This window comes from Melanotaenia boesemani, chromosome 7 (assembly GCF_017639745.1).
Source record: "Melanotaenia boesemani isolate fMelBoe1 chromosome 7, fMelBoe1.pri, whole genome shotgun sequence".
Classification (NCBI taxonomy): Eukaryota; Metazoa; Chordata; class Actinopteri; order Atheriniformes; family Melanotaeniidae; genus Melanotaenia; species Melanotaenia boesemani.
In genome coordinates this window covers 9,391,850-9,406,648 of record NC_055688.1, presented here as the reverse complement: position 1 = coordinate 9,406,648, position 14,799 = coordinate 9,391,850, and the positions used below count along the sequence as shown (strand labels likewise).

Below are 14,799 nucleotides of genomic sequence, written 5' to 3'. Positions count from 1 at the left end.
TTTCTTGTGTAGCTGAGGGGATTTATGAAGGTAAAGTCTTCCACCTTAAAGGTCCCATATTATGCAAAATTCACTTTTTAATGGTTTTGGAACAGTCATACTGGTCCCCCCGCATGTGTAGGAGACCCGTAAGTGTGAAACTCTTTCAGGCGCTCTCTCTCCCCCCTGCTCCACCTCTAGGGAAGTAAGCGCTGAAATGAGCTTGTTTGAAAGCGTGTACGTTATGACGTCATAAGGGACAATAACCACTCCCCACAGAGCGATGGACCCGTCTACCGGCTCTCAAAGCCCGCCCTCTAAAAATCACCTAGCGCCCAGTGTTTTTCCCTCTTCGGCAACCCTCGTTAGCGGACATGGCTAAGCGACAGAAGCACTGTTCTGTTTGTGGCTGCATAAATGAACACGAAAACGTTTTTTTACTTCCATCCACTGAACCCACGAGGACTGAGTGGATTAATTTTATTTTTGGAGGAAATGTACCCGGAAAACTTCCAAAGGTTTTGCATGTCTGTGGCCAGCATTTCAAAGAGGACTGTTTCCACAACATGGGGGCATGGAAAGCAGGCTTCGCCAACCGTTTGAAGCTGAAGCCAGGTTCAATACCAACTGTCCGTGACACAGCTGGAGAGGTAAGAGCTGGCAGTTATTTTATCGTTTCGGCCTTATTAGTCTGATAGCTTGAAAATATATTAACCTGTCAATCACCTCATGACGGGCGATGCGATGGGCGGAGCCAACAGCTGAGCTGCTCCACCAGGGTTCCGCCCACCATAAACGGCACATTTCTGAAGCTGCTAAAAAGAGGGAGGTGAAGAGAAGCCGCTGCACTCAAACTGAGGGTCGATTTGTCCATACCATGGCGGAAATATTTCATTTAGATATTAATGAATGGTCTCAGATTGGGAATAAAGTGTATAATATGGGACCTTTAAAGACCGCTCTGTGGTGTAGGTGCTTTGTGAGTCTCGTTTTTGCATCTTGCTGGCGAGCTGAGCTGCTGTCTGTCAATCATTCCTGCCTGTGCGTCCCGACCCGCCCACTCTCTGCCCCCTGATCACCCCACCCCAACCCTTACAGTTTCAGGCATTTTTCAAATTCGGCAGTGGGTGGAGTTACACATAAAGTAGGGGATGTAGTTACACTTTAATCTAAATGAAAAGAAAACCACTCAAAAATGCTGTAAAACCACATTTTGTCATCTATAGTTTAGAATGATCATGGTGTACAGTTTTTTTTACATCAGTACAAGTAAGAGAGGTCTGCAAGTATGTAGTTTTCACAGGTAATGTTAACTATTTTTTGGCTAAACATTTCTTCGAGCACCACAACAGTGGTCCATTGACAATCCAAGCATTTCCTCTTTTCTGAAGCAAACTCAACCAATGGAGGCTTTTTAGATTTTTAAATTGCAGGTCAATATTCTGCCTGAAAGAGGGGCTAAATTTTTTATTTTCTTTTTTTTTTTTTTACACAATTTTGTAAATAGCTCTGTGATCTGTTATTGCTTTCTTTCCGAAATTGCCTTGTTATTTTCATTATTATCTTGTACTGTTGTGGCTTCATTGTATGGGTATTTTGTGGTTAAAATGAGAGCATCCTGTCATTTTAGATTATGCCATCTCCTGGTGTAATAATATAATCATGTTTGTTGCTCTTTGTAGTTTTTTCTGTTTCCGATGGGAGGAGTGCTGATTATGCAGAGATTTCTTGTTAATGGAATTCCACTATAAAGACACTTTGAGGGTCACATCTGCACAGACAAAATTATTTTGTTTTTCAAAATAGTTACAGTATGTAACCAATAATAATAATAGTCGGTAATAGTAGGTTGGAAAGGGAAAGGATGGAGAGCTACTCATTTTGGGAACCGATGAGCACCGGTTTTGAATTTTCCAAAACACCAGTTCTGTTCTGATGAAACATCGTAAACAACTTAGACTACTACAGAAATAACCGCATTTTAGTCACAGCACCTTGGACAGGTGATACCAAGAAGCTCCTAGACATACAAGTTTTTAAATAATTATTTTTTGGGGTAAATCTAAATTATTAAATGGTTTCTGTCAGTGTAATATTAGTGTAATTTTATTGTCATTTTAAAATAAATGAGAAAAATGCAACAATCAGAAACAACAGTAAAGTAATGTTCATTGTGTTACAAGGACTGACAGTCAGATGCTGACTCTCACCGCTGCTTCTCATGAATGTTGTATTTCTACAAAACTGAAGAAAAGTTTCCTGTCTTGTGTTTTGTGTGTGTGTTTTCTTCTCATCTGCATTGTGCATCTGTTATCAGCCCTGTATGTATTTGCTCTGCGGCTCAGTCTTGAATCAGTGCTTTGTCTGTGAAACATCGATGCCTTGTGTTTCTGTCTGGCAATGACGAACGCCGCTGCAAGATAACATAAAACCAGGACTGAAACTTTCAAAGGGCCTGAGGATAGAGAAGCAGAATTTCTCCAATTCAGACAACTCCTTAACAACCGCCTCACTAAGTAAACTGATCCTGCCGAGGTACAGGGCAGCAGTGGTGTCATGTTTCAGCTTTATAATACAACATATCAGCGAGTTGAAACTTTCATTGCAATGTGTTTTGAACAGATGAAGACCATGATGTTATGAACATATGGATGCATGGACTGATCAGTATTCATCTTCAGCACATTAAGTTTGTTTTCATTTAGTATTATGCAAAGCTCTATTATTCAGAATCACCTTTGTTAAACAGATCAAATCTCATATTTAAATGCAGCTCATAAATTCAGCTATTTTGTTGACAATGGTGGGGAAAAATGACTTGGAAAGATAAGAAAAAGAAATATGAATGTGAATGTATATGTTTGATGGTATCGCAGATGTTTGTGAGGGTTCACCTTCATGTGTCGTCGCCTCCGTCTGAAGCGCAGCAGCTCTTTGTGTTGGCGTGCGATGAAGTTGACGGCGGCATACTCCAGCAAGGCTGAGAACACGAACAGCAGACAGACGGCCATCCAGATGTCGATGGCTTTTACGTAGGACACCTGCGGGTTGTTGGAAAGAAGGGAGGAGGTGTCAGAAAGTTGCAGGTTTTGTGGAGTTTGCGGTTGCTGCATACCTTGGTTGGAACCAGTGGTTATTTGAGTTCCAGTTGGGTTTCTATCGTCTCCAACACATTCTCCTCTGACCTCTGACATCAACAAGACATTCTGGTCCAGACAACTGCTGCTCACTGACCATTCTCAGTAAACTCTAGAGATGGTTTTGTAGTTTAGCAGTTTCAGAAATACTCAGACCAACAGCCATGCCACGTTCAAAGTCACTTAAATCCCCTTTCTTCCTCATTATGATGCTCAGTTTGAACATGACTATGTCTACATGACTAAATGCACTGAGTTGCTGCCATGTAATTGGTTGATTAGATATTTGGTAAATGAACAGGTGGACCTAATAAAGTGGTGAGTGTGTGTATATTTTTAAAAAAATATGTAAAGTTGCACATCCCACGAGAAATCAAATGGACCTCATTCAGATTTACAAGCTTTAAAGTGAGCAATTATCTCAGTTTTGAATGTAGGTATGGATGGAGAAGAAGTAAATCAAGAGCTCTTTTCTATATGAAACTCTTAAAACTAATCCTCGAACACCTGATCAAATAAAAGCTGTATGTAGAACAGCATCTGCCTTGATGACAGGTTGTTCACAGTACAAAAACCCCACAGTAACTTATGTGTTTAATCATTTTACTAAAATAAAATCAAGTTTTGAGGTGAACTGAAAATCATGGTTGCAGCAGGCAGCTCCATGATGATACAATCTTCCTCACACACGCTGCTTCATTAAGGTAAAATTACTGCACATAGCTTAGATAACAGCTTTATGAAGCTCTGTGTGTATTAATAGATTTAATTCAGAGTACAAAAACAGATGGACAAAATCCCTGACACAAGACTCAATCTGCAGACAAATGTCAACAGATTTTGCTCAAAATGAGTTTGGTATGAAACACCATGGTTGGGGGCTGTCCAGATAATAAGGGCTAAATTTAAGTCCAGCTGGATCATTGTCTGATTGCTATCTGGCCTCCAAGTACCATTATTCAAGTGCATTCACCCTGACTTGTCATTACAACGCTCCATCGCCACTCGAGTTACGCTGCACAGTCTGAGGAGATCCCTCCTCTGTCACACACAGAGAAAACTCACCATTAGCCCCGTAAAATCCAATTAAATTATGACTTCACTTCTTTCATACAAACACTGTGTCCTTAAGATCGGCCTTACTATAAAAACATTTATCTTTGAAGTGTCCCACACCTCCTCCTGAGCTGGTAAAAGCTGCTTATTTAGTGTGCTGGTCAAGGCAGGAAGAACAGAGGCAAAGGGAAACAAAGGTGATTCCTGCTGGAGCTTCCATGGATCCCTTTGGCATGCTTTTTAGAAAATGTTTTTGTTCTGAACTAAAACACTTTTTTGTTATTTGATATGAATGCAAGGTATTGCATTAAATCAGCTGCAATATCATCTCATTATTGCTGGCTCCTGAATAAAAAAACTACTTGAAATCATATTCTGGCAGAATCTGTGATATCAGTAAACATAAATTGTAATCGACCAAATCAATATAATATTGTTTTGTGATCAAACTGGTTTTTGCAGTGAATGGCCCTTTAGGTTTGTTGCTTGAAAAGTGGGGGTCTTGGTTCACTTCCTGGTGCAGTTCCCTTACAGTGTGAAAGCAAACGGACCATCTAGTGTACCAAAGAGAGAAAGGAACATAGAGCAGCGTGCTGGATATCTCACTGGTTCTACTGCTGCTCATACTGGGCAGATTCTGATGAAACCATAATAGGATTAAACATGAAGTAAAAACTTATAGCAAACTTGTAGCAAATAAATGTAATATATAAGTAATTTTTGGTCCTGGCCAATCAAGGATCCAAGTTTTCTTCCTCCCGTTTTTTTTTCCCTTCTTGGTCAGTCATTGTTTCAGACAACATCGCCCCCTACTGAGCAGTGGTTGTAACTGTGTAACGTCCTGGTAGTTTGTTCTGCTTGAGTAAAATGCAGTGTAAAAGTAAAGCAAACCACAGGAAGGTGGAAAATCTCTTAGTGTAAATGCACCTTTACTGTAACTGAAAAAAACTTTGTGATGCATTTAATTTACACCTTGAATTTATGAGCTCTACTTGATTTTGTGTATTGTAGCTTGTAAAACTTCATGATGACTTCAAGTACACATTGTAAACTTGAAATTCTCAACTTAACATCAACTTAATATCAACTTCATTGTTAAAAAAAAGTGTTTACTGAAACTCTTCTGTCCATTCTTAGTTGTTTTATCAGACATAATGAGATAAAAAGAGACAGTAAGTTCCATAAAATGAACCCTAAAAATAGTAAACATCTGCAGAAAATATAAACATTTTTATGGTGCATCACTTTTTATCTAAAAACACAAAAATGTCTTTTTTTTTTTTTTGGGGCCATTTTGGTTAATGGTCTAACTGGACCACATGTCAGCTGGCTGGGTTGATGTGTAGTTAGATAGCTGGTAAAATAAGTAAACTACACACCTGCAGATTAGATCAGTCAACTTAAACACTGACTTATACTGTGACTGAATAGACATCTCAAAACATTTGTCAGAGAGAGGAAACAGAGACAAACATCTGGGTTGATGAATCCTGGTTACAAATTAGTGACAGTAACAGGGTCATTTATATGAGGACGGATCCTTTTAAACCACATTGTACTAATCCCGCTGCGTTAGCTCCCTGTTCATTACAGAGAGCACTTTAAAATTCTGGTTTTAACATATAGAGCTTTAAATGATTATGCACCAGTTCAGTGACCTTTTGCAGCCTTATGTTCCCAGATTGGTTACATTCACAACCAATCAGCTCAGGGTCTGCTGGTTGTGAAGCAAACACTGCTGAAAACCAAAGGTGACAGAGCTTGTGCAGCAGTGGCTCCCTCCCTGTGGAACTTCCTTTCTCTCAGCCTGAGATCTGCAGACTCAGTGATCTCTTTTAAAAAGCAGCTAAAAACGCATCTTTTCAAACATGCTTTTGCTTAGTTTTTTATGTCTCCTGTTTTATTGTGAAGCACTTTGTGATTTTTCTCTTAAAAGATGCTATATAAATAAACATTTACTTACTTACTTTGTCTGTTTACCCAGCCACATGCAGACTGTATGTCTGAAGCTAATGTTAGCAGAGGGCTTAGCTAAATTCTCAAACAAAGCTTCATTCTTCTTCCGTGTATGGCTATTCCATCACTACATCCATATTTTCTCATCTGATGTGATGCAGCATGAGAGAAGAGCCATAAGTGTAGGTGTGTGTCTGCTATCAATCACACACACAGATTTGTGTAGGAGTGTGTGTGCGTGAGCAGAACGCCCACCTAAGCTCAGCTGTGCTGTGTGATCATTATTATGACAGCTGAGCTGCAGAGGAATCACGGTTCACTTGTTCAATTTTTAGAGCGCACGAAGAACCTAATGTCAACAAACAGAGTGTGTGTGTCTCTGTGTGTATCTGTGTGTGTGTGGATGAGAACTTCCCTGGACATATTACACAATCCTATAAACTCACGCAAACGCTGACTGTTTTCCTCCTCTCTTTAAGCTGTAAATCCTCTACAGAAAAAAACACATCAGGTTCAAAACTTTTTTTTGTTTGTTTTCTTTAAATTATTTTTTCCTGTGATCATCCCTCCATCTGTCTGCTGCTTGTCTTTTGTCTAGTTCATAAAAAGTGTAAATTTTCTCTGCCTCCCACCTCGTTTCATTCCTAATTCCATCTTCCTCCTCTCTTTCCTTATTTTTCCTTCCACATTTTCCTTTGTATGGCTGCTTTCCAGATTGTTCTTTTGGATTTGAATGAAATAAACATGATGTGTTGGTACCTTTGGCAGGGAGGCTCTGGAACCAGAGCTCTGCGTGGTCATGGTCAGCACAGTGGTGATGCCCAGACCTACTCGGGCTGGCGCGGCATCCATGTTGATCCAGAAGGAAACCCAGGACAGGATGACGATGAGCAGCGAGGGGATGTACATCTGGATCAGGTAGTAACCCATCTGACGCTCCAGGTGGAAACGAGCTTCAATGCACGTGAATTTTCCTGAAGCGAAAGAGTTTCATTCAGAGTGATTTGTTTTATCAAAAAGATGAAAGACGAAAAAGCTGTGATCTGACGATGGAACGACCGAAATCAAAAATGCTACAGCCTGTAAAATATTTTAAAAATATATATTTTACTCTAAGTATTTTAAAAAAATCCAAAGGAAAATGAGAATCAGTTCACAACTTTCAGTCTGCAGAAACATAGTTTTAGATTCTCTGAATCTTTTGGCATTTAAAGGGCATCTTTTCCATAAATATTTTTCTACACTAACAGCGAGGTGTTGGTTAATAGAGTGCAGACTGTGCATGAGTAGTGTGTAATAATCAGGACGTAACTCTTATGTCTCCAGGTTTGTTTTTGCACCTGCTGGCAGATCCCCGGGAGATTCAAACACACACCAGGTGCCTTTTTCCAACATGTAGAAGTCGCTTTAGCACTGCTGTGATCCTTTACTGACTTCCCACCATCCAGTAAGGATGCCCGCTGCTCCTCGCTGCATCTGCTTCACAACCATCATTCAGGGCTGCTGTGAGTTTGCACGATAAGGAGCTCACCTTTTGGTTTACTGTGTTTTGGTAGAATTAAGACACATTTTGACCAACTACACCCAGGACGTAAACATCCTGGTTCTTTTCTTCTTTTTTTTGTTGTTGTTTCTTGTTTTGAGGCAGATGGCCATCACACCTGAGTCGGTTCTGCTGGAGGTTTTTCCTCCCTGTTAAAATTGCCCACCGTGCACGCTCAGGTTGGGGGACTGAACTGGATTCAAAATTTAATGCAATCCATCGGTTTCCTTAGCTAGACCATTATTATGATTTTCTTTTTCATTGGCTTGTATGAATGCAAATTGGATCACAATAAATTATCTTGAATTTATTTGGTTTGTAAAGAGTCCTGAGTGGATTTTTTCCTTTTAAAGAATGGATAAAAGTCAATTTATTTCCTCAAAGGTATACAATACAATGCACCTTAGAAGACCCTTGATCCTAGAAAACCTTTATATGAAGCTTCATGGTCACTCATAAACAGTTAAAAGGTTTGATTATAATGACAATCTTTATTCCCTGCATGGTCTCATGAACCTCCTACAAGCACAACGAATGGCAATGACTGCGACACCAATATGAGCTGTCTGAATATTCAGACACAATAACTGTTATTCCAGGATTGAATAACAAAGTCCTTGAGTCTGTGTTGCATTAATCAGTAATTGATCTCATGCTGCAGTTACTTTATGGGAGAATGAGATTAAACTCAAAAGTTAATGACAGTGAAATTTAACCAACATGTGCTGGAATGAATCCCTCTAAGCAAATAAAGGGATTTAAAATCTATTTAAAAAGACTGATTTTCTTAAAAATGAGTCCTTGGGCAAGAATAATTAGTTCAAACTGTTAATTTTTAGAAGATCACTCATTTATTAAGTGAACTATTTCAGTTTATTTTAATTTATTTATTCTGGAAAACTAAACCTTAACAATGCCATAAATTAGTAAAGAGGAATCTTAAACATAAAGTGTGAGCTTCAAGAATGAATGTCAACATAATATTATGAAAACAGCATCACAGACTGTTTTGTTTTCTTTTTTTGTATTAAATCTAAAATTCTACTTTTTATGGAGACAGAAAATTTTCACAGCTTCCAGACAGGTTATTATTTTCTAATGATGTGGCTCATGAAACGTACATACTCAAAGACGCTCGCTGCTCAGTTTTATATTCATGGAGACAATCACTGAAGAGATTGGATTTGCTGAACATCAAGCGAACAAGGCTAATACCACGCAGAAAAAAGGAAATCACAGTGGTCACTGCAATTTCATTAGCAGCCAAAAGTGTTTCAGAATCACGTTATCTTCATCTGAGAGCACACATTATCAAAAGATTGAAAAGAAATGTCCCCCAGAAAAAAAACTGATGGAAATACTGAGACAGAAGAGTAAACTAGAAGAAAGGAGGAGTTATTGGAGTGTCAGAGAGAGAAAGGACGAGCCTATGAAGGGAAAACAACGCAAGGACAGAGGAAGACATTGACAGCTTTGAGACAAAATGTCATCTTTCTGCAACACTCACAGAGCCAAAGTGCATTTCAAGAGCAGAAAATCTGATACACATTCAGAGATGCTGAATATCAAATGAAGCCAAACATGTTGAATATTTGAAGAAAACTGGAGGAAGTCTTGGATCTAAACTGTCACTTCAGACTGTCACAGTGTCTGAAGGTTGGTTTAGAGAAAACTGTTGCCAAAGGGAGAGGAAAGCTACCCTACCTCGTCTCCTGGGCTTTTTATTGCCTGTTTTGTAAAGGTAAACATTCGGTATATTTTTATACCAACTCCTAACCAATCATGAATGACATTGGATTTTAAAAAAAATTAATTTGCACCTCCCCATGTGCAATAAGTATTAAAAATCACCATCAAGGCAGATTTACTTAGAGCTGCCTCTGGTAAAGTGATATTTATAAAGTGGATTGTTCCCTTGTGGATTTCTCATCTGTGGTTTGCATGTATATGTGTTTCAGTACAGGAAAACAGTACTGCAAAGACACATAAGTGCAAATGTATAAGAACACCAAAAGATTTAAGTTATTAAAAATATAAATTCACTGGTCAGTTTCTTAGTCACACCTTGCTAGTACCAGGTTGGACCCCTTTATATTCAGAACTGCCTTAATTCTTGGTGTCATAGCTTCAACAAGGTGATGGAAACATTCCTCAGAGATTTTGCTCCATATTCACATAACAGCATCACACAGTTGCTGCAGATTTGTCGGCTGCATTGATGATGAGAATCTCCCGTTCCACCACATCCCAAAGCTGCTCTGTTGGATTGAGATCTGGTGACTGTGGAGGCCGTTGGAGTACAGTGAACTCATTGTCATGTTCAAGAAAGCAGCTGGAGCTGATTTGAGCTTTGTGACATGGTGCATTATCCTGCTGTAAGTAGCCATCAGAAGATGCTCCACTGTGGTTATAAAGACATGGTCAGCAACAATACTCATAGGCTGTGGTGGTTAAACCAGTGTCAGTCCTGATCTTCAGGATCTCCTGCCCTACATGTTTTAAATGTTTTACTCCAACACACCAGATTGAGATTAATGGACCTCCTTGTCAAGTTCTTTGCAAAGCCTACTTATGAACTATGCATTTCAGGCGTGCTCAAGAATGGAAACATCTAAAACAGGCAGGACAGTGTGTCATGAGGACCAGGATTGAGAAACACTTGTTTAAATACAGCCTACCTGAGTATTGTTGTTGACCATGTCCATTCCATTATGACCACAGTGTACTGTATGGGGCAAAATATTTCCTGTACCGTTACACCACCATCAGTAACCTGAACAAGATGGATCCTTCTCATAGTGTCTAGTTTTGGTGAGTCTGTGTGAACTGTTTATCCAGTTTCCTGTTGACAGGTGGTCTTCTGCTGTTGTAGCCCATCTGCTTTAAGGTTTTACATGCTGTGTGTTTGCAGATGGTATTCTGCATATCTTGGTTGGAACCAGTGGTTATTTGAGTTCCAGTTGCCGTTCGATCGTCTCCAACCAGTTTTCCAATTCTCCTCTGACCTCTGATATCAACAAAGCTTTTTAGTCTAGACAACTGCCTCTCATTGGATGTTTTGCATTTTACTTTTTTAACATTCCTCTAAACTCTAGAGATGGTTGTGTGTGAAAATCCCAGGAGATCAGCAGATTCTGAAATACTCAGACCAACAACCATGCCACGTTCAAAGTGATTTAATTCCTCTTTCTTCCTCATTCTGTTTCTCAATTTGAACTTTATGTAAGTTATCTTGCTCATGTCTCCATGACTAAATGTGTTGAGTTGCTGCCATGGGATTGGCTGTTTTGATATTTGTGTTAGCAAATAGCTACTGAGCAGGTGCATCTAATAAAGTGGCCGGTGATTGTAGGTAATATTTACATGTAATGCTAAACAATACACTGAATTAAGCTAAACCGACTTATTTTTCTGCTTCCTGCCTAAACATAACCATGCTGGAGGTGAGAAGAATAATGAAATGTAATGTAAATAAACTCATTATTGCTTCAGACTTTCAATTCCAAGCCAAACCAAACCACCTGAAGTCACTTTTTTCATACAGAAAGTAAATCTCTTATGTTTGCTATCTGGACTACCATATTGGACACTGGTGGAAAATTGTGTGTGTTTTTTTTTTTTTTGTTTTTTTTTTTAGAGCTGCCTGAGTTTTTAACACAATGGCAGCATAAGTTATAATGTTCTCTCCAGGAAATAATTAATCTTAGATATTTTGATGACTTGGCTGAGTTTAAAACCTGTCTGGCTTTCTCTCAGCAAATGCTGCATGAGGAAATGCTTGTCAGGTTGCTGGACTGGGCTCTGCAAAAGCATGATGATACTCATTTACAGACACGGTTTCATGATCTCTGAGTTACTTCGTTGCAGTGCCTGCTTGGAGGACCATGCTGCCAAAAATGAGCAGCAGATCTGCTTTTTCTAGTCTAAGGAAAAACCTCAACAGCTTTCAGAAACATTAACCTGCAAAGACAACAGTAACATCATCCTACCAAACTACGGTCTACGTATGCTTTAACACATAATTTTACATATCTATTTTTATGATACAGTACCAACATCCTTTTTATTTGCTTCTTAACTTTGTGCATTCTTCTGTGCACAGTGTGTCACTGCAGTTAAAAGCCAGGTGACTTGTATTCTCCAGTTGTAGAGTCAGAGGCTCTGTTAGAGCTGAAAACATAAGGGCAAGTAACAGTTGATGTTTCCATTCGCAGCTTGCTGTCAGAGAATTTAGGAGGTACAGAATCAGGAATACCACCTGCTTCTCTAAATCCCTCTGTTCCCTCAGAGTTCTGACCTAAAATACCCAGCCGGAGTCAAGAGCTCTCCTCAAACACAAACAGATGAAGGGGTCTTTTAAAAGATGCAGCCTGCAGCGTTCTGATCGCAGCATCATAGAATCAGTCTGCGATCACATAAAGACACCAATAAACGGTGGAAAAACCTGCCTGCTGAGCAGCTTGGAAATCTGCCCAAGTGTACACAGAAACATTTGAAAGTATCCTCTTTTATCTTTTAACCTCATCAGTCACTGAAAACCCAATAACCTTAGAACCAAACTTATCAGCTTAGGTTCTTGGAAAAGAGACAACTGGATGAATTTGAAATAAAGGAGAGGAAAATGATAAATTCTCATTATTATTTACTTTTCTGAGCTCCATCTTCCAGTCATCATTGAACATTTTTTGTGCATAAATCTAGTATGTTCATACAAAAAGTAGCACCCCCCCCAAAAGATGTAAGTTTGACATAAAGAAGCAGTTTGTACAAAGAAGCAGCAATGGTGATTAAATTGACGCATACTGCAGTGGGCCTATTTACATTGCGGTACTTTAGCAACAGTAACAAATGCCCCTCTGTCTCTCTCTGTAATGTAATGAGCACACTGGGTCTCATAATAAACTGCAAGATAGTCAGAGAGCAAGATGGCCGACGATCCATTTAATCAAAGACGATCAATGGAGGGCAGCCCCATCAGTTAGAGTTAACCCTGAAAGGCTGGAGAGGAGAGGATAGACGAGAGGAGGAGAGGCCAGGAAATGGATGGATGAAGGCAAAAGAGAGTGGGATAAGAAGATGAGGATGACAGGAGGAAGGAGGGAGAGAGAAAATGACAGCAGCAGCAGCAGGAGGAGGAGGAGGAGGAAGAGGAGGAGAGTCGATGAGGTTGGACTTGATTTATAGCTGAGATACACTTCAGAGCTTTTAAGTGCTGTCCATATTTTCCATCTGATAAGAAGATTGAAATTATTCAGCCGAGCCCATATCTCACTGTGGAGGCGGTGTGTGTGTGTAGGTGTGTGTACAGTATTTAACTCTGGAATCACTGGGAACATGTGTGAGCATTGCTTTAAATCCATGTTTCCATTCATCTTCTAGAGAATAACAGATGAAGGTTTGTGGACTGTCCAGGTAGCGTTTTAGCTCATTCAGAAGACCTTTTGGAAGTTCTGCAGCACAGCTGTTGATGTCATACACACATACTGCATCTTAACCACCTTCTCTGTCTCTTTTTGTCTGCCTTAATTAGAAATCCAAAATGACTGAAAATGTGAGAAATTAAATAATACTTTTTTACACTGTGGACAGGATAATTAGGTAAACTAATAAGTGCCGTAGAAGAGGCATTTTCACCTGCGTCAAGGTTTGAACCAAATCTTTTTAAAAACTTATTCCCCCTCTGCTGCATCAAAAGTTACTGAAAGAGAAGACAAGGCAATGAATCCCCAAGGGGACGAATTAAGTTGTACGGTGTTAGGCAAATTCCTTAACGCTACTGTTTAACCACTGTAAGTCACTTTGGACAAAAGCGTCAGCTCATGAAATGAATGAATGAATCTCCAGTAGACTATAATGGTCTTTTAACAGGACTTCCCACAAAAGAGCATTAAACATGGGCAGCTCATCACGAGCGCTGCTGTTAGAGTTTTAACCACGACTAAGAGATCACATCACACCAGTTTTAACATGTTTATACTGGTTTCCAGTGAGTCACAGAATAGATGTTAAAACCTTGATTGTCTCAGGATGGAAACTTGTAAACTTGTTGAAATGTAGATACTTTTAAATCCAGGTTAGAAACATTTCTCATGCGCTTCTGCATGCAATCTGCACTGTATCTGTTAACTCATCTGGGCTGTTGTAATGCTTTAAGTGTTTTATGTACAGCTGTTTGGATCATCTTACACATAAAATGAAGTATACAAATAAACTTGGTCTGGTCTGAATTAGACTGTCTGTAAAGGTGCCTTGCAATTACTCTGTTGTGAATTGGTGCTGTACAAATAATTACAAGAGAAAGTGAAAGTGAAAAATTTCATAGCATTTGTCAACAAACATAACAACTAATCGATCAGATCAGCGAAACATGATCAGCAGACCACTAGAACAGCCAATCAGTGAATAGAAACTGAGGTGAAATGCAGCCTAATATTGTATTTTGTTCATTAGGTTTTTCTTGAATTCTGCTTATAATTACAAAAGAAACCAGATTTTATTCCCTGATTCTGTTTGTCTTTGTTGGCCACAAATTTAAAACTTGTCTGTTTTTAGGCTGTTTGGTCAGGTTTAGGTATTAACTACAATTTGTTAAAGATGAGAAAATATCTTGGCTTGTCTTTAACATCTACTGCACATTACAAATATTTTTCTAATCGGCTGGAAATCATGTAAAAATAAAATGTCCATAGAGATGCTTAAAATGGTTTTAATTTGCCACAAGATCGTTTTGAGCATGCACCATGGCTGTTTCTCCAAAGCAACCTAAGAGAGCATTATTGGAGGAAGCAAGGAAAAAAAGGGAGAAAGGGACAGAGCAAGAGATAAGACAAGAGTCAACATCAGTCTGACTTTTACTGGCTGAAGAGAGCTCAGAGAAGGGACAGGATGCATGGCAAATGCCAAACTATCCTTCCTTAGTGGGCACCAAAGTGTTAAAGTGAACTAATTCTGGTTTAAGACAAGAGATAAAACGTCATTTATCCCTATTGTAGACCCTGTCTGTCATCAAGCTGATTATCTTTGTGTCCAAATGGTTCAAATGGATGTATTACATCTGGTATGTGTGAACAACTCTTTCACCGAAACATGCTTAAACATCTGACTGCCAGAGAACAAAAGCACCCTGCA

General features: G+C 39.3%; 1 protein-coding gene across 5 annotated transcripts in view; it reads right to left on the bottom strand.

Moving 5' to 3' along the window:
* Positions 1–14,799, bottom strand: part of glra1 (glycine receptor, alpha 1) — a 130,376-nt gene that overhangs the window by 21,273 nt on the left and 94,304 nt on the right. For all 5 annotated transcript variants that reach the window (XM_041989962.1, XM_041989964.1, XM_041989963.1 and 2 more), the window contains 2 exons: positions 6,888–7,102; positions 2,874–3,020 (listed from right to left, as the gene is read on the bottom strand). In XM_041989962.1, coding sequence (XP_041845896.1) covers positions 2,874–3,020; positions 6,888–7,102 — 362 coding nt within the window. The remainder of the gene's footprint in view (positions 1–2,873; positions 3,021–6,887; positions 7,103–14,799) is intronic.